This window comes from Halichoerus grypus, chromosome 2, assembly GCF_964656455.1.
Source record: "Halichoerus grypus chromosome 2, mHalGry1.hap1.1, whole genome shotgun sequence".
Lineage (NCBI taxonomy): Eukaryota > Metazoa > Chordata > Mammalia > Carnivora > Phocidae > Halichoerus > Halichoerus grypus.
Genome location: NC_135713.1, coordinates 208,103,586 through 208,131,012, shown reverse-complemented (window position 1 = coordinate 208,131,012; position 27,427 = coordinate 208,103,586). Strand labels below are relative to the sequence as shown.

General features: G+C 67.6%; 1 protein-coding gene across 2 annotated transcripts in view; it reads right to left on the bottom strand.

Moving 5' to 3' along the window:
- BAHCC1 (BAH domain and coiled-coil containing 1) overlaps positions 1-27,427 on the bottom strand; it is a 64,579-nt gene that overhangs the window by 7,225 nt on the left and 29,927 nt on the right. For both annotated transcript variants that reach the window (XM_078066259.1, XM_078066260.1), the window contains exons 4-18: positions 18,911-19,033; positions 14,179-15,918; positions 13,736-13,844; positions 13,211-13,419; positions 12,575-12,733; positions 12,202-12,374; positions 11,741-12,071; positions 10,382-11,209; positions 5,433-5,632; positions 5,170-5,306; positions 4,681-4,809; positions 2,520-2,637; positions 1,458-1,753; positions 552-730; positions 160-461 (exon numbers count right to left, since the gene is read on the bottom strand). In XM_078066259.1, the coding sequence (XP_077922385.1) occupies positions 160-461; positions 552-730; positions 1,458-1,753; positions 2,520-2,637; positions 4,681-4,809; positions 5,170-5,306; positions 5,433-5,632; positions 10,382-11,209; positions 11,741-12,071; positions 12,202-12,374; positions 12,575-12,733; positions 13,211-13,419; positions 13,736-13,844; positions 14,179-15,918; positions 18,911-19,033 (5,033 nt within the window). The remainder of the gene's footprint in view (positions 1-159; positions 462-551; positions 731-1,457; positions 1,754-2,519; positions 2,638-4,680; positions 4,810-5,169; positions 5,307-5,432; positions 5,633-10,381; positions 11,210-11,740; positions 12,072-12,201; positions 12,375-12,574; positions 12,734-13,210; positions 13,420-13,735; positions 13,845-14,178; positions 15,919-18,910; positions 19,034-27,427) is intronic.

Genomic DNA, 27,427 nt, shown 5'->3' with positions numbered 1-27,427 from the left:
GTGAGTCCAGGGGTGTGGTGTGCACTGACCCGGGGGAGGCCATAATGAGCAGGGATAGAGGGTGGGGTGAGGGCTCCTTTGGCATCTGGTGCCCACCCACCGAGCCCAAGAGGGCTCCATCAGGGTGCCCAGGAGCCCGCGGCGCCCGCTGACCCTCACCCGCAGTCCCGGCTGGAGGATTGTGCTCTTGCGTGTGGCTCTTTTGAGACGCTCGCTGGCCAGCTTGCTGCCCTCCTCACGGCAGGTGAAGGCCCGGGCGGGGCTGAAGAGGGTGTCCCTGCTGGGGGTGGCCCCCGGGTCTGCCCGCAGGCTGCCTTTGGCCTTGCCCTTGGCTTTCTTTTTGCCTGGTGCGCCTGGGGGCCTGCGCCCTGGGGCCCGCTCCAGCTTGGTGCCCACCTTGGCCTTCACCGTGCGCCTCTTGACCTTGACCTCGCTCTCTGGGCTGGACAGGCGGCAGGCCCCTGTGGGGGGAAGGCAGCTGTCACAGGGGTCCCGATGCTGGGACCCCCACCAGCTGGCTGACCCCTGGCCCACCCTTGCCTTCGGGTTACCTAGCAAGCCCTGCCTCTCCTTCTTCTTCTTGGCCTTCTGGTTGGCCTCCATCTTGACCACGGAAGAGGGTGAGGGCCCCAGCATGGCCACGCTGGCCCCCGCACGCAGCACCAGCCCGGGCTCCTTGGGGGGGGCCTCTGTCCCCAAGAACCTTCCGCAGTTCTCACTGTCATAGCCACTGCCTGGGGGACGCAGAGGGTCCAGATGGAGGAGCACCATGCCGGGGCGGGGCTGGGGGAGCCGATCGTCCGTGCACACGTGGTATGCTGGGGGGCCCCGTCACTGTTGCCCTTGGGGCTACTTTAGGGGTCAGGCACCTGGGCCAAGCGTCCAGGATGGGGAGGGGAGGGGCCCCTCTCTGATCTTCCTCTCCTTGCCTATTTTCCTTTCTTGTGCCCTGGGCAGTGGGGCGTCCGCCTTCAGGCCTGGGGATCCCCCTCCCCAGGACAGCCCCTTCCCCTTACTGCCCTCCTGCTTCCTGCTTCCTCTTCCCCTCCCTTTGTTCTTTCTCAGGCGAGAACTTGGTGGGGGTGGGCAAGGCCTGGCGGGGAGGAAGCATCTATTTTCCCAGGCGCCTGTTTCTGGACACGTGGGTTTGCTGGGGGCCAGATAACCCTCCAGGTCAGGCTGGCCGGACACTGCAGGAAAGCAGCCTACAGCGGGCAGAAGGGCTATTCTTAGCCCCCCTTCCAGGATGTGTCCAGGGGCCCCTTTCCCCGTGGCCCTGCAGAGAGCCACTGGGCTCAGCCGTGGGGCGGGGGCTCCTTCCCCAGCGGCTGCAGTGGGTCTGGCGCCCTCCAGGAGCCCTGACCTGGCTCTGATGGCCGTCTCAGCCCGTCGGCCCTCTCCCCCAGACCCCGAGGGACCGCAGCTGAGGTCCTGGCTGGGGCGCTCACACCACCCACTTGCCTGCCTCCTGCACTGCGGCCACCGCTGCCTGGCCCGGGAACTTGGGCGTCTCCCTGCTGGCGCCGCCGTCCTCCGGCTGTGCGTGCCGGGCTGCCCCAGGCACCTTGGTGCCCTTGGCTCGGGACAGCTTCTTCCGGATGCGTCCCCCCGGAGCGGGCTCCTTCCGCCTGAAGGGGCTGAGGCCAGCAGGCAGCCCCTTGCTCTTGACCTTCGGCTTCAGCTGGGCCACCTTGTGGGCCACAGCGGACGCCAGCTCGCCCTGCCCACTGCTCTTCTTGCACCGAACCTTGTCCTGTAAACGAGCAGGCAGGAGCGGCAGTCATCAGGGCCCCCACCCCGAGCCATGGTCCTGCCGCCCTCAGCCTGCCCTCTGCCAACGTCGGCTCACAGCGGCCCCTCCTCGGGTCCTGTCCTCCGACGGGGCCAAGGGGGCGCCTGGCCCAGGACACAGGGCTTGCCCACTGGAGCCTACCCGGTGCCCATCCCATCCCCCAGTCCTCAGCACCCCCCAGACTGCCCACCTGACTCAGGCTCAGGGGAGGGAGACCACGGGCCCAGGGGTCTGCTCTGGGAGGGACGGGCGAAGTGGCAAGACGTTCAGCCCCACCTCTCACCTGTCCCTCCCAGGACCCTGGAATGCGGGCCGGGGGGGCAGGAGGTGCCCCCTGCACCCAGAAGGAATGGTCTGTGGCAGTGTGAGAGAGCCCGCCTCCAGGGAGGCCGCCCACTACGCAAGGGGCTGCGCCTGGCCCTGTGGACAGCACGGGCCCTCACTGCTGAAGAGTCTTTCTGGAACCCACAACAGCACGCGTTCTTTTTCTTTCTGCTGGAGCGTGCTGAGGCAGGGGGCCCATCACCAGCCCCAGCCACGCCTGCGGGTTTGCGGGCCGGCCTCTGCCCTGGGCCACCTGGAGCTCCCCGGGCCTCAGTTTCCTCATCTGAGCAGGGGGATCCCAGCTGGGGGCTGGCACGGGGCAGGTGCGTGGCCTGCTGCGGTCTGCCCGACACCCCGTACCCCTGAGCCCCCGAGCCTGGGGCCAGGCTGCCGCAGTGCTCACCACAGAGGCCGGCTGCAGGCCCACGTACACGCCGGACTCCAGCCGGTTCCGCTTCTTCGGGGGCTCGTCCCCGCCCCGCAGCTCAGCACACAGCAGGCTCAGGCTGGACCGCACCGCCCTGGGGGCATGGGGTGCAGGTGGGCAGGGGCGAGATGCAAGCACACCTCGGCACCCTGGCCCCGTCCCCCCCACGGGCCCTGTGGTGGCAGCCAAGAGACCCCGCCCCCTGCCCCCCTGCAGGCTCTGCTTCTTCCTGGACAAAGCTGTCTTCCTGTGCCAGGCCCCTCAGCACATGCATGGCTGCTGGGTGGCCCAGGGCGGCCAAGCCAGTGCTGAGCCCCCCACCCCCCTCCCCGCCCGGCACCTGCTTCCCAGACAGGGCCTCTGCTCGCTAACCGGGGAGGGGCAGCCCAAAGCTCAGGAGCCAGGGCTCTGTGGCCAGCTGGACCACTATGTGACCGAGCTGTGGCCTCAGTCTTCACACCTGGAAAATGCGGACGGTAACTACTGTGGCTCCCTGCAAAGCTGGGGTGGGGCCACATGGGTCCCAGACCTGGCCCTCGGTGAGTGCCAAGGCCAGCTGCCCCAGAGTTAGGAACAAAGAGGGTGCTAGAGAGGCTCCTGAGAGCTGGGTCCCCTCCCTCTTGCCCTGCCACTGCCAGGAAGAGGACAGGGTCCAGTGGCCAGAGAAACTCATGTCCAGGCTCAGCCCCCCAGCCTCCAGGGACCCCAACTGCTGGGCTCACACCCCGACCTTAATTCCAGGTCTAGAGAGAGGGAACCCTGCACTCCACGGCCCATGTCCCAGACAGGACCCGGAAAGCTGCTGACACCAAGTCTCAGCGTCCCCGTGCCCCACAGGTTGGGGCCGGGAGCTTGACTGCCTGTGCGGCTGGGCCTGTCCCCCGCCCCACCCCCACTCACATGGTGTTCATGCAAACGAGTCACAGATGGAGGCTGAGGGCCCCCGCTTTGGGGGGGCCCAGAGAGGCGGTCAGGCGGGAAGCTGGCTACGCAGGGACGCTGCCCACCCTCCGCTCTCACCCTGACCTTCCGCTTCCTGCCCGGTCCCCACTGCCAGGCAAGGCCCCACAGCGGGATGGAGAGAGGGTGGAAGCCCAAGATTCAGGCGGGAGCTCCAATCCTGGGGAAGGGAGGGTCTGGCCTCCCTGGCCTCCCTTGTCCTGATGCTGCTACCCTCTAGCCAGGGCCCGGCTTTGTGGGCCAGCCGAGAAAGTGGCTGCGTGCAAGTAGCAGGATGGGGCTTCCAGGGCTGGGGGCTCGGGGCCATGTGGGCCCAGGGAAGCAGGGGGCGGCCTTGCCAGGGCTCCCCGACAGGGCCACTGGCCAGACCCTGGCCTCAGTGGGCTCCGCCTTGGCCAGTGGCCCCAACGGCCTTGGCTGGTTCGCAAAGGGAAACCCTGGGGGTCCCCTGCTGGGTGGCACCTGCACAGGGGGGCGGGACGGCTCGGGGAGGTCCCCAGCCAGGCGGCTGCGTCTGGCCACCGCCCACAGGCGGGGCGGACTCCCCCTCCCTGTAACCTTCTCTGCATTTGCTAATGTTTTGTGACATAAAGCCCTGAGATTAATTTTTTGCCTCTGTCTTAATTGAAGAAACCATTTAGTGCCGATTTAACTATTATTACCAAATCATCAGGATTGATGCACTGCGCACACGCGCTCGCCAATCACGCTTGCAGGAGCTCGTTGGATTTATGCAAATAGGTCTGCCGGGAGAGGCAATTTGTAGCCGAGAAGGACAATTATGCCCGGCCTGGGAGCGTGCCAACGAGTGCGCCGGGCGGGTAATGGATAATAACACGGCGCCGGCAGCGTGACCGACCAAGTCAGGCAGGGCAGACCGCGAGCCTGTTCCGAGGGGGCGAGGCCACGGCCAGGGGTGTGGACCTGGTGTGGCCACGCTCCAGGCCCGCCGTGGCTTCCGAGAGGAAACTGCGAGCATCAGGAAGGGGACGTCTGCAGGGGACTCTGTCCCCTGGACGCTCACCGTGCCTAGAGTTCTGGGAGGGAAGTGCTGGGTCTTTGGGGCAGCTGAGAAGGGGACGTCGGTGGGGCGAGGGGCGCAGAGGGGGCCTTGAGGGCACCCCGGCCCCACCCCGGCCCGAGGCATCCTGTGGCGGCCCGCACACCCAGGACTTACTTGACTTTCTTGCTGTCGCCCCTGGGGAGCTGGCCCCCAGGACGCAGAGTGGGCAGCAGGCTGGAGTACTTGCGCTTCCTCGGCCGGCCGGGCCCTCGCCGTGCAGGGCTGCGCGAGCTCTCCTCTCTCCTGGAGGCCGCAGGGGGGGCGCCGTCAGAGGCTGGCGCCCACCCTGACTCCCCGACGAGGGTCCAGCAGAGGGCACGGGCTCTCGGAGGGCTGCAGGGGCGGGGCAGGCCCTCCCAAGGCCTGGCCTGGGGAGCTTGGCCCTCAGACGAGGGCTGGTTTCTCTGGGCAAGCCCCTCATCCTCCCACTGCGTCTGGGGGCCATCCCAGACCCCGGCTCCAGCCCAGCGTGGCACCCACGGGCGGCTCCCTGACCTTGAGGCGGTGGCCCTGGGCTGTACCCCCTGCCCCGGCGCCTGGGCCACGGGCACCTCCCCGGCCCTGGCGGCAGCACGGCCCGCCCGCCGCTGGCCCGGGCCGTACTCGTGGTCATGCCTGCGTTGCAGGCGCACCAGCTCCCGCTGCTTCTCCTTGTAGCGCCGCTGCAGGTCCGCCAGCCGCACGCGCATCTCCACCTCCTGCGTGTCCAGCCGGTCGATGGCGGCCTTCAGGGGGCAGACCTGGTGGGCAGGGGCACAGGAGCCCGTGAGCCTGGCTCGGGCCCCACGATGGGGGCGGCCGGGGGGGGTGCTCGGAGGTCCCCTGGGGTTATAGCCCTATAGGGGTGACCAGGGCCCCCCACTCACAGGCTTGGTCTTGGGGGTCCAGGTGTCCTTGCGCTGCAGGATCTGCATACGGGGTGTGAGTGTGGGAGCCCTGCAGGTGTCGGCAGCTGGGGGCTGGGCGGTGGTGGAGGGGCTGTCCAGGCCGGCAGCCTCCAGCAGGGACCAGGCTGAGGCCAGCGTGGCCAGGCGCCGCAGGTCGAACGCCAGAACGTCCTCTTCCTCTGCAGGGGACACGAGGGTCAGTGTGTGTGCAGGTGCCGGGCACATCCTGCCCCTCGGAGAGGCTCTTGATGTCAGCCTGCCTCTCTGTATGGCCCAGACCCTCCAGGCTGCCCAGCTCCCCAAAACACGAGGACCAAGGACCAGGGGGAGGTGGCTAGGAACGGCGAGATGGGCACGGGGGCAGGCACCCAGCACCCTGCCTCAGCTCCGGAGACGTGGAGGGGGAGCATCTCTCTTGGCTACTGTGGGCCAGGCCAGTTGGAATGGCACAGACCTACGGAAGAGCCTAAACAATTTCGGCGCTAAAGGAAGTGGCTTATTATGCTTCACACGAAAGCGCCCATGTGTTTGTGCCCCATGAACAGTGGGGTGAGATGAATGGCCCAGTGCAGGGTCAGAGCTGAGCCAGTGGAGGGCAGCATCCATCCAGGGGAGAGGCCTGGAGCCGAGACTCAGGACAGGGTAGGGTGGTGGCAGAGACGGGGAGTCAGGCCCACAGGGGCAGGCTGATCCCAGGAGGACCAGCCAGGAGGAGCCCCGTGTGGCCAGACGGGACGCCTGGGACGGAAGCGGTCAGTGGGCAGTGGTGATCTTCACAACGTCCCGCTCTGCCCTCCAAGAGGGCTGGGGAGCAGCAATACCCCAGTTGCAATGAGCACCCCTAACACCCTGAACTTGGCTTCTAATGCCATCCTCCCAGGACAGGAACCGGGCTCCTTGGAGAAACGGCTGGTTCCAGGGCAGGGGAGGCGTGTAGTGAGCCAGGAAGTGTCCGACAGGGACGGGGACACGTCGGTGCCCACAGGGGCCAGCTGAGGGGGCCCAATCTGACATAATTCCACCATCAAAGTAAACCGTGAGAGTGGCCGATGACAGCCGGTCGAAGAGAGCAAGACCCCACGAGTCACACAGACACCAACAGATAAATGCATAGGAGGATGCGTGAAGGGCGGGGACAACACCCTGCTTCACGCACTCCTCGTAAGATACTTGTTACATGCACGGGGGAAGTGCCTGGCCACGGCCACGGCCACGGCCACGGCGCCGCAGGGAGAGCGAGCCTCAGCAACGGGACAGAGCAGCAAGGCAGGTGCTGGGAGCACAAAGCTCTGGACACCAGGTTAAGCTCCGGCTGGGCTGCGGGAGCTAGGGGGAGGCTGAGGGCCCCCCCAGCAGCCAGGGCAGGGCTATCCCGAAGCCCTGTTTCAGCTAGAAGTTCCACACGGTGTCCTATCTGTAGGGGTCACTGCGGTGGCCAAGTAGCTCCTCCGCGCCCCCCCCCCCCCAGACTGGGTGTGCCGAGACGCGTCCCACGGCTGAGCCTGGGGCAGGGCGGTGGGCACGGGGGGGATGGGCTGGGGAGGGCTCTTCTCGGCTTCCAGCAACACACTGCGTGCTTCTCTAGTCCCGGGGGCTGTGGAGAGAGATGAGAACAGCCCCAGCCCATGCCTCGGGGGTATCTGCAACTCCGGGCCCTGGAAAGGCCTGGGCCGGGCCACCCAGACCAGCCACAGCTCTGCGAACACACACGAGGATGGAGGCTCAGGCTTCCCGCCACAGTCCTTCAGACAGGTGGGGGCTGGCAGGGCAGGGGTGAGGGTCAGCCAGCAGAGCGGGGGGGGGGGGGGGCGTGGAGGTCGGCAGACCCGTTCCAAGTGGGGTCTAGGGGCAGGGTGGGATCTTGGCTCAGCCCGTTGCCTGGTTTCAGGCTCACTCAGGAGGAAGGGGGCAGCCACACTCCGGGAGGGACAGGGCCTGGACTTCCCAAAATTCCAGGGTGGATGGGAGGCTCAGGTGGCTCCTCCAAGAGCAGGAATGTTCTGGGTGCCTCAGGGCTGGGCCCCTGCGTGCAGGCCTCACCATCCAAGGCCAGACAGACACAGGGTCTGACTACCAATCCCCTTTCCTGCCCCCAGGCTCTGTCTGGGGCCCAAGTCCCTGCATCTGGTATGGAGGTCTGGGGGCCAGACAGCCTACCCGCCGAGTTCCCTCGACCTGAGCCCAGGTGGGGGCAGGCCACGTGTCCTGCAGCTGAGGCCTCCTGGGGGGGGCTAGTGAGGGTGACCATGAGCCAATGGCTTGGGTTTTGAGCCCCTGCCCCACCACAGCCCAGCTGCCAACCTGGCTACGTCCTTACCCCCACTTTCCAGGGGGCCCCTAGGGCCTTTCGCCAAACACCATGCCTGGCCTAGGGGGAGTTCAGGGGGTCCCTTCTGGGGAGGAGGGGGCAGGAGGCTCTGCTGTCCCTCTTGGCCCCTGCTTCCTGGGACATACTTCTCCCATTTTCACCCTCTGTGAATCTTCCTGCTCATCTGAGAATACAGCTGATCTCCTAATTCATTTCAGGCAAGGTGGTCACTGAGCTCATAGGGAACAGCTCTGGATCCGAGAGTGCGCAGACAAGCCAATTAACTGGGACAGAGGGGTGGGTGAGGGTCTGGGGGCTCCAGGAGGGGAGGGTGAGGGTCTGAGAGCAGCAGGAGGGGAGGGTGGGGGCCTGGGAGCTCTAGGAGGGGAGGGTGAGGGTCTGGGGGCTCCGGGAGGGGAGGGTGAGGGTCTGAGAGCAGCAGGAGGGGAAGGTGGGGGCCTGGGGGCTCCAGGAGGGTAGGGTGAGGGTCTGAGAGCAGCAGGAGGAGAGGGTGGGGGCCTGGGGACTCCAGGAGGGGAGGGTGGGGGCCTGGGGGCTCCAGGAGGGGACGGTGGGGGCCTGGGAGCTCCAGGAGGGGAGGGTGAGGGTCTGGGGGCTCCATGAGGGGAGGGTGAGGGTCTGGGAGCTCCTGGAGGGGAGGGTGAGGGTCTGGAGGCTCCAGGAGGGGAGGGTGAGGGTCTGAGAGCAGCAGGAGGGGAGGGTGGGAGCCTGGGGACTCCAGGAGGGGAGGGTGGGGGCCTGGGGGCTCTAGGAGGGGAGGGTGGGGGCCTGGGGACTCCAGGAGGGGAGGGTGGGGGTCTGGGAGCTCCAGGAGGGGAGGGTGAGGGTATGCGTGCTCCAGGAGGGGAGGGTGAGGGTCTGGCGGCTCCATGAGGGGAAGGTGAGGGTCTGGGAGCTCCTGGAGGGGAGGGTGAGGGTCTGAGAGCAGCAGGAGGGGAGGGTGGGGGCCTGGGGACTCCAGGAGGGGAGGGTGGGGGCCTGGGGACTCCAGGAGGGGAGGGTGGGGGTCTGGGAGCTCCAGGAGGGGAGGGTGAGGGTATGGGGGCTCCAGGAGGGGAGGGTGAGGGTATGGGGGCTCCAAGAGGGGAGGGTGAGGGTCTGGGAGCTCCTGGAGGGGAGGGTGAGGGTCTGGAGGCTCCTGGAGGGGAGGGTGAGGGTCTGAGAGCAGCAGGAGGGGAGGGTGGGGGCCTGGGGGCTCCAGGAGGAGAGGGTGAGGGTCTGGGGTCTCCAGGAGGGGAGGGTGAGGGCCTGGGGCTCCAGGAGGGGAGGGTGGGGGTCTGGGGGCTCCAGGAGGGGAGGGTGGGGGCCTGGGGACTCCAGGAGGGGAGGGGGAGGGTCTGCGGGCTCCAGGAGGGGATGGTGAGGGTCTGGGGGCTCCAGGAGGGGAGGCTGGAGTGGAGACCTGGCCACGGCATCTCCCTTGGTCCACACACCCCGGCGACTAGGGCGCCTGGCCTGGGCCGCAGCTGCAGAGCCCACACGGGGACACACGTGGTCTACACGTGAGCATTCATTCAGTGCATGGGCGCCGGTCCAGCAGGCATTCACATGCACAGACTGGGTGGCCACACACGGCGCCCGGCATCCGCTCGTCACACTCTGTGCCAGCCACGCTCACGTGGTGGCTCCAGGCGGCCCCAGCCCTGACCGGGCGGGGGGGGGCGCCTCACCCTGCAGCCCCCAGCCCTAAGTGAGGCCCTCCTCGGGGTCCAGCGGGGAGCCCACATGGAGGGGCTCCCCAGCACGCTGCCCTCGGCACAGTGCCGGGCCCGTCTAGGAGGACAGGAGAGTGACACAGAGGCTCTGGGGAAATCCCCTCCAAACAGCACACGGGGTGCCGGAGGCAGGCAGCAGAGGGCTTCACGCACCAGGAGCACAAGTGGGCGAGCCGAGAGAACTTTGTTGGGTTCTTTCTATAAGTATCAACAGCACAATGCCTGGCTGGGGGTGCTCCCCCCCGGGTGGGGGTCTCTTCGGGGGCCTCCTAGGGTTACTGCTCAGGCAGGGAGGAAGGTCTTCCGGCCTGCATGGGGTCCCAACGGGCTCTGGTCCGGGGCTCACCGCGGGCTAGCTCCAGACCCTATGCTTGCGCCCCAGGGCTCTCCTGGGTGCTGGGAGCCTAGGAGCAATTCCACCTGCAGGTCAGCCCCGGGGCAGGAAGGACCGGCACCCCAGCCCCTAGCCCTGGTGAAACTGCAGGGGACATGTGGTTTCGAGGTCTGGGGACTGTCTGATTGGCCTCAGGCCACCTCCCCTGGGCCTGGGTGGGAGCAGGTCAGGGCTGGATGCCTACAGAGGGGAGCACAACCTTTCCTGCTTTCCCCGTTCACCACCTCGCCCCCTGACGGCCTTGGCATCCTTGGAGGACACCTGTGAGTCCCCACAGGGCCCTGTGAACATCGAGACAACGGGAGGTGCTGCCCTAGAGGCCTCCCCTCTGAAGCCGAGGGCCCTGCCCCCAGCCAATAGGGCCACGGACGGGGCCGGGGGTGGAAGGCAGCTGCGGGGGCCCCACTGTGGGACAGCCGAGCCGAAGCCCACTGTCTGGCCAGCTGCCCTGGGGCCCCAGAGGGCTCACGGAGGGTGGGGCGGTGCTCACCTTGCAAGGCCGGCTCCCTCCTCTGCTGCTGGATCTCCAGGTCAGCCAGCTCGCTGAGCAGGGCAATTCCATGAATCCCTGAGCTACAGGGCGAAGGGGCTGTGCGTGGGGGCCCTGGGGCAGCGGCAAGCTGTGGGTCCAGCGGGCTGATGCCTGGCAGGTCCCCCAGGTCGATGGTGGCTGCCACCAGGGCATCCAGGCCTAGGAGTGCCCTGGGCAGGTGGCTGTTCTTGAAAGTTGACCCCTGGCCCTCTTCCTCCTCCGGCTCGTCCTCCTGATACTCAGCCCCCTCCTCCGGCCTTGCTTCCCTGGGGGCCTGCTGTTTGCCTGGTCTGGCCTCATCGAGGGCGTCTGGGCCTCTCTGCTGCTGCAGGGCCTGGGGGCCCGCCCCTGATGAGCGCCCTGGCCCCGCCTCCCCACCCCCCTCCGCCGTGGCCCCCTCCTCTGCAGCCCCTCCCTGAGTAGAATGAGCCTGGCCAGTGGCCTCGGGGCCCCCTCCCTCGAGGAGGGCCCCACATCGCAGTTCTCGAAGCCCCTCCAGTGGGCTGGGGTCTGCTGCCTTCCCCAGGGGTCCCCGCTCGGCAGGGTGGGGGGTGGCGGCAAGGTCCTGGGTGGCCTCCCTGGCCCCTGAGGGCAACCCCGGCTCCTGTGGGCTCTGGGGGCTTCGCGGGGGCAGCTCCCCAGGCGGGAACGTCCTCGCTGGCTCAGGCTGGACCCTGGGGGCTGCAGTTTGCATAGTTTTGGGGTCCGAGAGGTCAGGAGGCTGCACGCTGGGGGACAGGGAGAAGGTGGGGCTGGCCGCCCGGCACGTATATCCAGGAGGCAGGTCTGTGAAAGAACAGGTATCGTCAGGAGGGGCAGCGGGGGTACGGGGGGCCCTGCTCTAGACGGGGACAGGGTGGCCTTAGATCCCTGACTCACACCTGGGAGGAAAGGCCCCCCGCCAGCCCTCTGCCTCTGCCTTCGGAGCAGGTGAGACAGGAACGGGGAACACGTCACATGGAGGGGGACTAAGACCCAGATTCAGGGCCGGGAACCGGTCCTGCAGGCCAGGCACTCTGTCACTGGTGGCCAACGGAGCCCAACCCTCGTCCTGCCTCGTCTGCCAGGAACTGGGGAGGAGACGGGGGGGACTGAGTGCTTCCCCCGTGGAGGGACAGTGGACAGGGAAGGACAGAAAGAACAGAGGACAAGCAACAGAGCCCTGGGCCCTACCGGGGCCCTGGGTACGTGAGGGCACCTCTTCAGGTGCCCAACGAGGGCAGCCCCCTCAGTTCAGCTCTGCATGCCCAGAAGTGGGAAAAGGCCTCTGCGTGGAAGGGGGCGGGCCACGGCCAGCCCAGCGTTGCCCACTCTCACCTGGTTCCAACGTGCTAAGGTCGGCTCCGGACCGCCGGCCCTCCCTACTCTTGTCCTCGGAGCTGGGCAGCTTGGAGCCAGGCCCGGGGCTGCCCGAGGGGCAGACGGATAAAGTGCATGGGGCGCTGGGACGTGGTGGCGTTGTGGGGCAGCTGGTGGGGGGCTTCGGGGTAGGCGAGTGGCAGCAAGGTGACAGCTTGACAGGGCCTACGGTGGCCGGTGAGGGGGTGCCCTTGGCTATGGGGGTTAAGGCAACTGGCTTGTGGGTGGACTTCAGGGTCTTCTCCTGGGCGGGCTCCTCCAGCTCCAGATGATGGTCCTCGGGCTTCCGCTGTCAGGGTGAGGGAGAGGCTCAGGGCATCATCCCGCAGGGAGGATCCGGGGGGCCATGCTGGGCTGGAGCAGAGGGAGGGAAGGAGCGGAGCACTGGGTCCCCGCTGGGTGAGGCCTGGGGCAGGTACCTGGATGGGGGCCGCCCGCGGTTGCTGCTTCTGCTGCAAGGCATAGAGCTCTTGTTGCCGTAGGAGCTGGGACCGGGAGTACACGGGTAGCTGGCCCGGGTGCTGCACGTGGGGGGCGGGGCCCCGGCCCCCATACATGGGGGGCCACAGGGAGGCCTGGTCCATGACGTCAGCTGTGGGCAGGGCCAGAGGAGCCATGAGACCCAGCGAGGACGGGACGCGGGCTGCACCCCAGCCCCCTGAGCCCCCTCACTGACAGCTCATCTACCTCTCGCCCGCTTCCCGCGGCCCCATCCCCACCACGGGCTGCTCCCTTCCTCGGACCCACTCCCGACACCCCCACGTACAAGCAGCCTGCCCAGGAGGCTCTTACCGAGTGCGTGAGGGGCGGTGTGGGGCGCGGGCTCAGAGGGCAGGATGACGAGCTGGGCGGGGCTGTCCTGGGAGAGGGGGAACACGGAGGGCACGGAGCCGGGCACGGAGGTGGGGAAGCCTGGGGGCAGGTTCTGGTGCAGGGCGGGGTGCCCCAGGCCTGGGGACACAAGGCGCAGCAGTAAGGCAGAGTGGAGCGGGGAGCCCCAGGCCTGGGGACACAAGGCGCAGCAGTAAGGCAGAGTGGAGCGGGGAGCCCCAGGCCTGGGGACACAAGGCGCAGCAGTAAGGCAGAGTGGAGCGGGGTGCCCCAGGCCTGGGGACACAAGGCGCAGCAGTAAGGCAGAGTGGAGCGGGGAGCCCCAGGCCTGGGGACACGAGGCGCAGCAGTAAGGCAGAGTGGAGCGGGGTGCCCCAGGCCTGGGGACACGAGGCGCAGCAGTAAGGCAGAGTGGAGCGGGGAGCCCCAGGCCTGGGGACACGAGGCGCAGCAGTAAGGCAGAGTGGAGCGGGGAGCCCAGGCCAGCTGGGCCCCGCGCTCCGGGGCCTCCCGCACAGGCCGAGGGCCGCTCAGCCCCAGGCCAGCCCTGCCCTTCAAGCCCGCTGGCTGCCCCCCGCCTGCCCTCGGAGCACTGACCGTAGGAATGTCCCCCCATCCACAGGGAGGGGCTGCGGGTGCGGGGCAGCCAGGGCGGGTGGGCAGGGTGCGGGTGGGAGGCTGGGTCCCCGCCCAGCTGACCGCTCGGCAGGGAGGAACCGCTGCCGATCACAAGATGAGGGGCCAGGTCTCCGGGGCAGCCGCCCGCCGGGTGGATCCGGGAGAACTCCAGGCGGTCCTTGTTGTCCCTGCGGTCACCGGGGGTGATGGGGGCTCAGCACAGCTGCCGGCCACCCACCCAGCTCTTCCACCCCATCCTGTCGACATCAACCTTGGAGGGGCACGGGGACACCCCAGGATCAGGTGGGCCTCGGTATCGGGGCGTCCATCCTGGCCGTGGCCCTGACAGTGGCGGGAAAGTGAGCAGAGCTCCCCCCACCCGACACAGGCAGGAACCCCAGGAAAGCCCGCGGGCGGGGGGAGCGCGCCGCCCGGCCCACGTCAGGCCACTCTCTCCCAGAGCCGTGGCCTGGCTCCCACCCCGATGGCCGAAGCCGTTCTTACTGCAGCAGCAGCTCCCGGCCGGCGAGCCCCAGGCGGTCCTCAGACAGCCGTGCCCTTTCCTCCTCGGCCTCCAGGTCCAGTGCGTGGGTGGCGCGGGGCGCGCCGCCTGCTGCATGGGTAGGAGATGGCAGAAGGGTCAAGGGTCAGGGTGGCCGGGGAGCCAGCGGCTAAAGCAAGCAGGGACCCCGCTCCGAGCCAAGAGGCCCGTCGAACCGAGGGAGGGTCTCCTGCCTCGTGGGCTCCAGGGCTCCTGCCAAAGGCAGGTGTGGGGAACTGGTGGCCTCGAGGGATGGGGGCTGGCTGGTCAGCCCTGCGAGGGACGGGACTGCAGACATGGGGAGGGGACAGCGGGAAAGCCCAGGGCCCGTCCCGGGTAAGCTTCGGACGGGCACAGGAGGGCAGGTCAGCCCACTCCCTGCTCCCCTCCCCGCCAAGGGGCCTACCTTTGAAGGCAGGGGCTGCCCGGCCCTGCCGCCCAGCGTTGGCGCCGTAGGCCATCTCTGGCCGGCTCACCGTGTCCTTCTGCCGGGACAGGGCCACCGCGATGCCCACGGGCGGCTGCCTCACTTCCACATCACTGTGCGGGGTGTCATGCTCCCGGCTTCGGGCACAGTCGGGCCTCTCAGCCTCGCTGGGGGCCTGGGCTGGGCCCTTGGAGGCTGGGAACTTCATATCCTGCTGGGCACAGCTGGCCTTGAGGCCGCCCAGACCCACGAAGGGCGCCTTCTGGCCAACGACCAGGGCTTGGTTGCTGTACTTGAGCAGGTTCTTCATGGCTGAGACCTCGTCAGGAGGGGCGGGCAGGTCCTGGGGCAGGAGGGCGGCCTGCTGCAGGCTGCCGCTAAAGGGGTCCAGGTAGGTGCCACCCTTGCGCTCCTCGCCAATGGCCATGGCGGTGCCCTGGCCCGACTGGATGCTCCACGGGGGCAGGTGGGGCCCGCCGTAGCCCAGAGAGGCCAGCTCCAGGGACTTGCGCTTGGCTTCAGCCCCGCTGCCCCCTGGGTCCACCTCGGGGGTCACCAAGTGCTGCTGATGCCGGATCCGGGCCACCTTCTGGGCCCCAGGGGGACCTGAGGGGGTCTCCTTGCCGGCGGTCTTATCTAAAGTGCAGCAGGCCTGGGTGATCTTCCCACCCAGCGGGTCCTGGTGACTTGGCCGGGCACAGTCCTGTGAGTGGGCGGGCAGCTCGAAGTAGCCACTTTTGTCCAGACCACCTTTGGGGAGCCCGGAGAAGGGGGTCTCGGGGCCTGTGCTGTTGAGATACTCGAGGCCCTTGAGCCGGGGGTTGAGCGCAGCCTCAAAGCCCCCAGGCCGCCGCTCGCCCTTGCCCTCGGCCTTCAGGTGGGCATAGGAGACCCCGTAGGGCACGGCATGCTCGGGGGCCAAGGCGCCGTCGAGGTGCCGGTCTTTGCCCTCACCTGCCATGGCACAGGCCTCGGTGGCCTGGAAGGGACGGCTCTTCTCAGCCAGGTGTCCCACGGAAGGCACGAAGGTGGGCCCGCTGGCCTTCAGGTCTCGGGGGACTTTGTCCTGCAGCGGGCAGAGCCCGTCCGGGCCGGCGTGCAGCTGCAAGCAGGGGAAGGAGCCGGCGGCCGTGCTGAGGGGCGGGGGTGGCCCAGCGGGCAGGCCGGACGGCACGGTGTAGGCCACAGCATGGTGCAGCATCTGCCGCCTCTCCAGGCACTCGCTGAAGGCCGGCCCGGGCTCTGCGGGGCCCACCAGCTCCTTGGTGCAGCGCCCCGAGGCCGCGACTCCCGCGCCAGGCCGCACCAGCATGCCGCCCGCACAGCTGGCCAGCGCGGCCTTGCCCATCTCGCCGTTGAGCACCTTGGTGTTGAGGAGGCAGGAGGCGAGGTGCTTGGGGCGGCCCTCGCAGGCGCCGCGGGGCGTGACGCCGCTCTCCTTGCAGTGGCCGTCCGCCTGCCCGGGCAGCACCAGCTTGTGCCGATCCTTGCTGCCCTCCTCCTCGGCTGCCGGCCGCTCCTTGCCCTCCGCCGCCTTGCCGGCCTTCTCTCTGCCCAGGAGGAAGCGGTCGAACTCCTTGGCACCCTTCTGCAGGGGGCCGGCCTCGCCTCTGTCACGGCTGCAGGAGCCGATGGGGTGGCCAGGCGCGGCCCGGGCCACGCCGGGGAAGTTGTGGTTGGCAGGCAGGAGGGTGGGCTGGGGGGGCAGGTAGAAGTTATCTGCATGCCAAGAGAACCGAGGTCACTGGGAGGGCCGGGGCAGGGGCTGGAGAGGTCAGACTCCCCGAGACACGCGCCCCAGGAGCCTCTCCGCCGGCACCAGCTGGCAGCGACCCGCGGCTACCGTCGAGAAGGTTTAGTCGTAAAACAGACATCGTGTGCAGTCCCCACGTTAACCACGTGCACGTGCACACCCTTCAGAGCACTGGGCACATTCACGCGGTGGGCCCGTCCGTCTAGGACTCCAGCATCGTTCCAAACCGAAGCTCTGTGCCCGGGAAACGGAACTCCCCCCGGCCCCGAAGGTTTTGACTTGCGTGCAGCTCCCAGGAGACGGGAGCTGCAAAGGGCCAGGGCCCCCGGCGCCCGTGGGGCTGAGTGGGGGGAGGGCCGGGACAGGTGGCAGTGTGTGTGGACCAGGCACCTTCCCCCGACCCCGCACAAGGCCAGGGGGTCGGGAACTGGGTCGGGCTTTACAAACAGCCACCAGAGCCTTAGACTCTGGGGAGGGTGCTAACTCCCAGTTGCGGGTCGGCTAAGTGGATGGTGGGCGCACGGCGTGTGGCATGATGGGGCCACCGCATAGCTGGCCGTGCCCAGACGCCCAGCCACCGGAGCGCGGCAGGAGAGAGCCCGCAGCCCGTGGGACCGCGAAATGCCCGGCTCTGACCAGGCCCCCGTGAGAGCTAAGACCCCCAGCAGGAAGTGAGGCCACGCCTGAGGATGGGCCCCGGGGCGGCCCCCAGCTCCTCTGCATGGTCACTGTGGGCGCCCCCAGCTGGGGCTCCGGTGACGGTTCAGAGAAGGAAGACGAGGAAGTGGCCCCTGCCGGCCGTCCCTACTCCTACCCGCTCTCGGCTTTCGACACCCCTGCAGCTCGGAGGGGCCCCTCCAGGCAGGTGGGTGGTGGGTGGAGCCCTTCCTGCCCGGGGCCATGCTCTCCCTGGGGGTCCCCGGCCGGCCCTGGGGACGCCCACTGCTCCCAGAGCGAGGGCTGGGTTCCTGTCTCTGGGGACCTGGGGGGCCACCCCCCTACACCCGGCTGGAGTGGCAGACAGGCTGCGTGGAGGGCCTGGAGCCCAGAGGGGGCAGCCGAGGGGAACAAAGAAACATTTGGAACTTGTAAAACTGTCCTCAGTCACAGAAGTTCCTCGTCAGTTTCCTGCTAATTAAAACAAGGGGGAAGAGGGTAGCCTGGGTGAACCCTAATTAGCTTGATTTCTGAAACCCAAATGTTCTTGGATGGGACTCCACCACAACGCTGAACGCCGAGAGGCCACCGGTGCTCCGGGATGCCAGCTCTGGGACCCACTGCCGGAGGGGGTTCTGGGCTCTGGTTCAGCCCTGACAAGCGCTGTCAAAATAGCTGCACACGTGGGAGGTTGGGGGACCCAGCCCGGGGCCTGTGGGGGGCTGTCCTCTGGGGAGCAGAGCACTGGCCCAAGCTGAAGGAAACTTGGGTTGCTGGGAGCATCCAGCATCTCTCCGTCCCCTGGGGCTGGGGCTGGGGGGCTTTCCCGGCCCCGCCCAGGCAGGGTCTTATCTGCATCAATCCCAGCCAGCTGGTCCAGGCCCGGGTCAAGGCCGAGGCTTTCCGGACCTCAGCCGCCCCGCCAGGCCCAACATCGCAAGACACACCAATGTCCTGGAGTGGGAGGCTTGTTGGGAGAAAGGGCTGGGGCGGGGGGTAGGAGGACATGAAAGTTAGCCGTGGGCTCACCCCCAAAACTTCCTCGCTGGGTTCCCCGTCCTTCCCTGAGACCCGCTCTGGCACACTCTGATCTAACCGCTACCTCCTAAGCCCTGCCCAGTGTCCTGTCCACCCTGCCGGGTGCTTGGTGGGGCCCTCCTCTGCCTCCACTGAGAGCCCCATTCTCGGGGCTCCTTGGGCTCCCCCGAGCTACGTCTGTCCTCACCCGGGGGGGCTCCCATGGCACCGACCCTCACCACGAGTGTCCGGCCACCTCCTGGATACTGCTGGGAAAGTCCCTCTGTGTGGAAGATGGACCCCCCCCCGCCCTGAGCCGCTCCTCCCACAGCCTGGCCACGAATGGGGGCCCCAATTCAAGTCTACACCACCTGTCATCTGAAACACATAACCAACCCAACGGTCCCCCTGCCCATCTCCTGGGCACCACCCCAGAGAGCCCTTTCTAAAACCCAAATGAGATGTCACTCCACCCAGGAAAAATCTTCGAGACAGGGCACGACGGCCTCCAGCTACTCCCCACACCTGTCCCTTCTCCAGGCAGCCACACCTCCCGCGGGCTCCTTGAGGGGATCCACACCCTGGAGTTCGGGCCTTTGCACGAGTGTGTGTGTGTGCACGGGGGAGCATGCTCGCACGTACCCCTACCCACGGCCCCACCAGCCCCGTCCTCCCTTCAGCAGAGCCCCGACCTCAGCGTCCCCTCTCCACGGGCACCTCTGGAGGCCCCCTTCCGCTGATGGAGGGACAGCCCCTCCTCGTCTGCAGGGAGACATTGGCTGCGGCCTCTGTCTGCCCCGAGGCCCTGGTGTGCCGGTCGGGCCTGGGCCTCATGCAGCTCAGTGAGGCCGCCAGCACAGGCTCCTGGGGGCCTCCGCCACCCCTACCCAACAGCATCTTCCCCCGAAGCTGCCCAGGCAGTGGTGGACAGGAAATAGTCGTGTGGGAGCTGAGCTCCACCCCTCAGGACAGCGGTTCCTGCAGATCCTTCCACGGCAGCCAGAAAGGTCCTGGCCGCGTGGCTGGGTCTTCAGAGTGCTCACCCAGGCCCAGCACGTAACCTGCCTCTTGGCCATGCTCCTGGGAGTTTTAGTCCTCTGGGAGCCTGAGAAGCAGGCTCACTCTCCCTCAGTCCCACGCCGCCGTGGCCTGAGACCCGGGGCGTAGGTGTGCCCAGGCTGGCCGCCTTTACCCAGTGCCCCAGAAGCCCCCAGCCCCACCCTGCCCCACCCTCCAGGATGCCCTGCGCCCCAGACCCCAGCACGGCCCCAAGCCGGCACTTGCCTTTTTGGGCTCCATAGAAACGATGCTGCCCATAGAGAACATTGCTGTTTCCATGGTGATCCAAGTGGCTCATGGGTAGGAAGGTGGATGCCAGACTCCCCGAAAATCTGGGGTACCCTGGAGCTAGAGAAGCAAGGAGACTGGCTGCAGAGGCACCTCCAAGGCCCAGGCCCGCACCCGCCCTGACCCCAGGGAGGTGAGAGGCGGTGGGCAGCCCAGGGGCGTCGAGTCCCCTCCCCAAGGGCCTGGTGCACAGCCGGCCGGTGGGAAATCAACCCATCAATACATCGTATTAACTCCGACTCGACTAACACCATCCCTCTGGTGCGGCACAAATTGAATTGCTGATGGGCTGGGAGAGGAGGACGGAGGGGGTGCCCGTGGTTCCTCCCCAGCAGCGCTCGGCGGCGCGGGAGCTCCGAGGCAGGGCAACCAAGAGGCGCTGGAGAGGCATCCTGGGAGGACGCACACGCTGGACACGGTCCGACTGCCAGCCAGGACGGCCAGGGCCACACTCCACCCTGGCCTGCGCCGTCCGAGCTACTGGGCAGCCCCCGGGTCGGGCAGCCCACGCCCTGGGCTGGGCAGGAGGGCTGTGGCCGAGCCCCGTCTTGCTGGAGGCTGCCGGCCCCGCGGGCTCTCCGCTGGCGGGCCTCCTCTGTGCTCGGAGATCTACAGAGGGAGCTGGCCCCCAGCCCGGAGACCCTCCCTGGCACTTCTGAGTCATGCCAGGCAGGCCCTTCTCTGTCCCCCTGGGGCCTAAACTGTCCTCAGGGCCTGGCCCTGCCCAGCACAAGAATGCCAGCCACACCCTGCCCCCCGCCCCCTGCCTGCCTTGGACCTTGGGGGCTTCAGCCACCTGGGACGCACACACTCACTGCCCCCAGAGGGCTGAAGACAGACAGAAGTTAGCGGGGCCTGGGAGGCCCGGCCCGGCCCCAGTGCCCTGGGCAGGCACAGGCGTGTCTGCTGGATGCCCAGAGCCACCAGCCGCCTTGATGGCGGCCCTTCCCCGCCGTAACTCCCGACCTGGCCCAGCAGGGAGGGGTCGCCAGCGGGCTGGGGCGGGCAGGACACAGTCTTGCTCTAAGACTCGCGCTTCGACCCATGCTCTGAACTTTTTCTCCATGGAAAGCGTGCTCTGTAGGAGTTTCTCTTGGGGACTCCACGATTGTCCCAAGAGCGACTGGCTCCTGGGAGGGAGCAACCATCCAGGGGCTTCCCCAGGGAGGAGCTGTGGCGGGGCCCTGCAGACTGCCGTCCCAAGAGGGCAGGCCAGGCTAGGGCCCCAGGCGAGAGCCTGTCATAGCCACGACGGGAGCCCCACGCCTGGGGACCAGGGGCAGCAGCACCCACTCCGAGTGCGTCACAGTGGAGTCCCTTCCATCTCGCTCAGTAACTGTTTTCCAAACTCCATTTATGACCGAACCCCTCTGCTACCCCAGTGGAACATTCCTTGTAACAGCTGGTGGCTGAGCACTCCACGGAGTATCCTGTGGGACACACCTTTCCAGAAGGGGCAGGGTCAGAACCACAGGACCGACCTCCAGGCCCCCACGTCCTCGGGCCTGGGGCATTGGCTCATGGCCTGAGGTGGGCCTGCCGGGGTGCCGAGGCTGCCGGGGGGCAGGGTGGAAGCTGGTGGGGTCTGGGCTCTATCTCGGTGCTGGGGGCGGCTGCAGCTGCAGGTACATGGGGGGGCAGCCCGGAGCCCACTGTGAGCATCAGGGGCCCGGGAGGCCCCTCACCAGGCCTGAGGCTGAGGGGGAGCCGAGCGACCATGGGACAGGCTGTACCATCAGCTCAGAGGCTGAGAACGGAGCTGCAGGAGCGGAGTTTGGACTGGAACAGGGCCAGCATGAAACGGGGGCACTCCGGGATCCCCCGGGAGCAGAGTCCCAGTCCACATGGGGCGGCCTTGCATTCTGATCCCAGTGGGCCCTGCGGCAGAGGCAGGCCACCCCCCCAGACCCTAATGATGCCGTCTGATGTTCTCTGGCCCAGTGGGTCCGAGGTGAAGCTGTCGAGTCCCCTCCCCAAGGAATGTTCTAGGCAGAACGTGTCTCGGGCCCCACAAGCTCGAAGCACCCCACTCCACCAGCCCCATCTGCAGGCTCCAGAGGCCCTAGAGGTCTCCCTGCTTAGGGCTCACATCCCCAGGCTCCTCTGGGGACTCAGGAAAGGTGCCAACCACCGCCACGGCCTGCCCCCTTCTAGCCCCTCCTGCTGAGGGCAGGGCTGGGTCCGGAGAGCCTGGCCAACTGGCCTGGTTTGTGTGCGGAGACGCATCTGGAACAGCTGCTCCCTAGATTAAACTCAGCTCCTGGAAGCCTTGACAAAAGCTGAGAGCGGGCCGGGGACGGGAGCAGCGGGGCAGGGGGGCCGAGGCCTGTGTGTGCTGTACGGGGGGGTGCAAGGGTGGGGGGGAAGCTGAACCTCCACAGCTGTCCCCTTTTAATCGCCTGCTATTAAATGTTTTACGGGCCTCGTTTTGGTAAACAGAAGTCTGTAAATTCCTCCTTCCCAGAACCCGTTTCCCGGGCGTGGACCCCCCCATGACCCCTCGGGAGGTCCGGGCCTGCCGCCCACCCGCCCTCTTGGGGAGCAGGCGCTCAGCTGGCTGAGTGGTGAGCTCCTTCCCGCGGCGCCCTGTGGGGGCAGCGTGAGGGTGCCAGCTGGGGGTGTCTCTCTCCTTCGGAGCCTGAGCGGGTGGCCGTCCGGGCCAGGGTGCAGGGACCCCCTCCCACCTCCAGCCTTCCCCTCGGAGACCCCAGGGTGGGGATTCGGGCTGGGGAGGCAGAGAAGGAAGAAGCAGCAGAAGGGGCATGGGCCGGGCTGGGGGGTGCTGGAAGGGGCTGGGGAGGGGTGCCTCCCAGTCCTGACATAGAAAGGTCCCCCAACAGGATCATCCTCTCTGAACTGAAGAAAATAAAGCATGATTTTACAAACCAGAGCAGCTGTTCTGAGAGGGCATCAGCCGGGTCCTTGAAGGGGCTATGGTGGGGGCGAACATGGGGGCTGTGGTCGTCAGGAGGGCTCGAGGTGCAGGGAGCGGGGTGGGGCTGGACACCCAGGAACCCAGGACCAGAGTTCCTCAGCCCCACACTCCTGCAGGGGACAGCGCAGTCTGCGACCCCCTTCCCCCACCCTCGTACCCCTAGGGGTTGGGGCTACTGTGACCACCTTAAGGGACAGGTGGCAAATCTGTGTAAAGCAACGGCCCACGGTGGAGGGGACCGGCCCCAGACCCATCCTTGGGCCCCCACCGCCCTCGAGGCCCCGGAAGGCCTTGATGAGCTCTGAGGAGGGGCCCCAGGCCTCTGTGGGCATCTCACGGTGGACCCCCTCCATCCTGCCCCCGCTGCTGTGAGCGGCCAGGAGACTCAACCTAATCCCATGGCAGAAGGGACAACAGGGGACAAAGGGTCAAGGCCATCGCCCGACGAGTGTAACGAAGCAAAAAGGGTCAGGCACTGGGTAGGAGCAGCACATACCAGGTCCCCGGGCTACTGGGGAGCAAAGTGACCACATACCGCGACCCCTCCCGGGATCTCCTGGGTCTTCGCTGGCTGTCCGGGAAGGTTGGGGGTGCCGGTGGGAAGTGTGGGGAGTGGGCAGGAGGAGAGCGGGCAGCGAGCAGCCCTCCCCAAGTAGGGGCTGCTCCGAAGGCGGGGTCTGAAGCACAAAGGGGATGGGAACACTTTATAGGGGACACGGGCAAGAAGACGGGGCCAATGGAGTGTGGGGCTTCTCCCGACACCCCAGTGAAGAGGCGGGTTCCTGGGAGGACCCAAGGCCTGCGGTAAGCCTCTGAGCCAGAGAGGAAGGAGGGGCAGCCCCTGCACCCCGTGTTGGCCCTCCTCTTCCAGTGGGGCCCTCGGGCCACCCCGCAGCACCTCCCCGCTCCCAGGTCTCCCTGCTCCACTTCCCCACCTGCCCCAGGCCAGACCCGGAACCTCTGCTCCACCAAGGCTGGGGGCCGTACACTCCCGACCCTGCCCTCCCAGGGGCCACCCTCCTAGTCTCCCGGGAGGCCAGGTCTGGGGGCGTGGGGGGGGTGTGGCCAGCCAACCAGACGACCAGGACTCTCTGGGGGAGGCTGGGGGATCCCCAGCCACCTTCCCCCCGCCAGGGTCCTGCCTTTCTGCAACTGACACCCCTGTCCCCCAGGCCACCTTGACCAACAGCACTGCTGTCTCCCTGGTGGGTGACACCCTCTCGTATCCTGAGGCTCCAATTGCTGGAAAGTTCTCACCTGCCATCGAACCGAGCCGCCAGGAGGGTCCCGGCATCAGATACGAAGGCAGCTCCCCACAACATGACCACTGGGGGCGTGCTCTGAGGAGCCCAAGTGCCCATCTGGCCAATCAGAGGCCCCGTCTCCTTTGTCAGGCCCACTCTCAGGTTGGGGGATTCAGCAAGGGTCAGCTCCGTCAGATGGAGGCCCAGCAGACCTCCCACCCCCACCCGCCTGCCGGCCCTGCGGATCCCACCCGGCACTGGCACACTCCTGCCGTCAGAACCCTGCCACGCGTGCCCGGCTAGGGGTCCTGGCCCCATGCCTGACACTAACTGGATGCTGACTCTCCCACGTGACACCCTTTTCAGGATGTCAGTGGGTTTCAAGTGTGGCATGCAAATCTACTAAATGACAGTGACCTGCCGGAATGCTGGGTTAAGAAGGCTTCTGAGGCTGCATCCAAGCGCAGCCTAGTGCTGGGACGGACTGACTAACCAGCACTGGCCGCAGCACACGGACCATCCCTGCTCTAGTACCTGAAGGGAAGAACCTTGCAACAGCCCCCTCCCCAGGTCCTCCCTGCGTCCGTCCAGAGGCCCCCTCGCACTTGGTGCTCGGACCCGAGGGTGTCCAGCCTGGGCTTTCAGAGTGACACCCCTTCTCCGGGATGGAGTGGGCTTTGGAAGCTCAGCCCTCAGGAGTGCCCCCGCCTCAGCCTCCAACAGCTGCGGGTCGGGGCCCAAGTGTGGGCTCGAGGTGATTCCAGTTTCATTCCACCTGTCAAATTCCCGGTTCAGGTGTCCACGCATACACACCGCCCCCCACTGCCCAAGGTGCAGGGCCTGGCAGTCCTGGTCTCCTCCCAGGCCCAGAGGGGTGCTAAGAGCCGGGGAAGGTGCCAGGCTCCTGCAGGTGCCTCTGGAACAGAAGCGGCGGGCAGTCTGCCCGGGATCCAGGCAGTTCGTGGACAGTCCCGGGCTCCTGGCATGTGCTCTGCAGGGAGGAGCGAGGCTCCGACTGCCCAGGACACAGATGCAGAGCTCCCTCAGAGGGGGGGCGGGGCCTGAGGGCCTGGGAGGGCTGGGGGCAGACCGGTGTGACCCCCAAAACCTTCACTGACATCCCACAGTACAACTCTGGGTGCTAGGGAGTCCCGCTCCAGGGGCGGCCACACGCCGGGCATCATGCCTGGGGGACCCTGGGTGTGTGCGGCCACGAGAACACCCCAACCCAGTCCCACAGAGTTGTGCCAGAGACAGGCCATCTGCCCGGGCAGTGACATGGGGACCTCTCCCCAGCCCAGATAGCGCTGTCCGCACATGTGCTCCCATGGCAAGTGTCAGCCCAGGAAGGTGCCAAGGCCCCTGGCACAGCAGTGGACAGTGGCTATGGGGGACAGGGCGGTCGCCGGCGAACCTGCAGGGAGCCCTCCGCCTGTCACCGGCTGGCCAGCAGGCCGTGCTTTGACTATCACGCTGGGTCAGAAGGGCTCTTCTGGCAGGGCGGTGTGCAGATGGGGCAACGGAGGCCCAGAGGCCCCGTGGCTCTCCCAGCCCCTCGGGCACCGCTCTTGAGCAGTGAAGATGACCCTTGCAAGGGGCAGGGGCCTTGGGCCTGGTCCAGCACGGTCCTGACCCCCCCGCCCCCCACAGCTGCCTGGGCACGGGCAGAGGCCCATGCTGCAGGCACCCCGGCTTGGGTCCCTGCAGGAGCTGGGAAAGGGGTGGCACCTACTCCCAACACGAGGAAGGCAGACAGAGCCAGGGTTCGGGGGCAACCGGGGCCGCCGAGAGAAAGGGAGGAGTGGACAGCCTCCCAGTCGGGCTCTCTGGACTCAAAGCCCGCCACACCCTTTCCCAAGCCTGTTTCCTCCCCTGTAAAACGGGTGAGCAGCCGCCCATATACCACGGTGTTGCTCAGAGAAGTAAACAAGGCAAGTGCCATCCCTGGGCCAGGGTCAGCGCAGAATGTCATTATCCTGAGCACCACAGGTGTGCTCCTGGCCTGAGCTAGAGCCAGGGACTGGCCCTGGCCTCCCAACCTCGGGGCCACCTGTGGCCATAGGACCCGGAGGAGCGCTGGGCAGGCTGGACCCGCAGAGTGGCCGGTGCCCGGGACTGGCCTCACAGGGATCAGGTTGGGACCTGTGCCCTCGGCAACCGATTACACAGGTCAGGAGCCACGTGGAGGAAGCCTGCCCCGGCACCAGGGTCAGGCCCACAGCTGGGGAGCAGACTGCAGGCTGGGACCCTGAAGGGGACGTGGACCAGGGCAGGGGGCAGCCAGGGGTGGAGGGCACCGGCAGGGGTCACGGAAGGCTGGCAGCACAAAAGCCCCAAGGAGGCTCTGGAGGGGGTCCGAGGTCCGCAGGAGACGGGCCTCCCTCCTTTCCGTGTTGGGCCCGGGGGAGCTTGGGCCCCTCCCCACACTCTGTCCTCAGACCTCAGAGCAGCTAGCTCTCCCCACGAGCCACCTCCTTCCTTCCGGCACGGGCCGGGGTCAGGGAGGCTGGGCGGGGGTCATCAGTGGTTCTGTGGGGGCAGGGCCCCGGAGATCTGAGCCATCAGGGAAACTGAGGCCAGGAGAGGGACAAGGAGCTGCCAGGGCCTGGGGGGAGGCGCCGGGGCCCAGAGCAGAGACTTGCCTCAGGTAGCTCCTCTAGATGGTTCTGGAACACGAAGCCCCAGGCAGCAGGCTGGCCTCTAAGGTCACGCAGAGGTGGTGGATGCGGGGTGGCACCTCTGTCCCTCACACAGACACGCTCCAGGCTCACACTCCCTCCCCAAAGTCTTCCAGGGGAGGGGACAGAGTGGGCCACGAGGCGCCTGGCAGGGTGCGGGGAAGCTGGGGGGCTGGGAGCAGCAGGGAGCAGCCCCGGGAGGCTGGTCCAGCCCTGGGGGGGCAGTAGCCGCCTCTGGCAGAGAGGCCCCGTGTGCCTGCTGCCCCCCAAGGCTCCCCCTCCACCACGAGTGGCCCGGGCTGTGGTGTGCGGCAGCTAGGCGCCCCCAGCTGAGCCCCCAGGAACAGAATCCCCTTTCACCGGCCCTGTGGGTGGTCCCAGCCCGGCAGCTGGGGGTGGGGTGGGGAGAGAGGGGCCAGGCTCCATGACAATGGGACCAGCTGTTCTGTGCCCCCCCCGCCCCCCCGCCCCTGCTCCGACCCACCCAGGGCAGGCGGCCGGACACTGGCTCACCCCTGCCCTGGCCCGTTCCGCCGCCCACTCCCACCCTAAGCCTCAGAGGGGAACGTCCAGCTTCTGGCAGGACCCCCTTCATTTGGGCGAGCCTAGGAGGCCAGGAGGCCTGGGGGCTGGACAGACAGGCTCTGCCCCAGGCCAGATGTTCCGGGGCGGCTCCTCCAGCTCCAGGGTGCCTCCCCTGCACCCCAGCTGCTCCGCCAGGGAAGCAGGAAGCCTGGGCCCTTGCTCTGGCGGCTGCCCCCCAGATGGCGAGCTAGGTCCAGCAACGGAGAGGTGGGCAGTCCTGCCTGGAGTTGAGGGGTGGGGTCACCTGGGCCCCTCCCCTGACCCGGCCCCCACCTGCTGGCCCGTCCTGGTCTCCTGGCCCTTCAGGGGCCCAGCCCTGGCCAGCCCCAGGTCAGGGAGGGGCCGGTGAGCAGGCCTTGCTGGGCACCTGCCACCCTGCCCATCCCGGGGGCAGCGGAAGGAAGCAGGATGAGGGTGAGAGCCAGACCTCTAAGCAGCCCGCCCAGGCAGCCCACCATGCCCGCCGGCCCCCACTCTCCGGCCGTGTCGCGTGCCCCCCGCCCGCCTCACCCCCCTTCCCTCTGAGCACACGCGGCAGAGAAACAGGCCCCGGCACGCGGGGAGCCAGTTGGCACCCCGTCAAACTAGCAGCCGGGCACACGGCCAGGGCAGCCAGCCAGCAGGCGCTGCCACTCGCTCTGGCCTCCACGCTCCAAGCTCACCGCGAGGCAGCCGGCACCACGTGGCCTGTCGGGGGGCGGGGAACCCCGCAGGAGGAGATCCCGAGGCGGGCCGCTCAACGGAAGGCAGAGAAAAGGGAGCTGGCGAGGGGGTAAACCGAGGCACAGGCCGGGAGGGTGCATGCGGTTGCAGGGTCTCCGGGACACACACACACACCAGCTACCCTCAGGTAGGACCTGGTAGGTCGGCGGGGGGCGCTCTCCCCTTCAGAGCTGCTGCCCCTTCCCGGGCTCATCTTCGGCCCCAGGCGGGCCCTGCTCCCTACACGCCCGGCGCCCTGGGGGCTGCGTGGGTGCTTAGGAGGCCACATCCTCTTTTCCTCTGTCCTCTG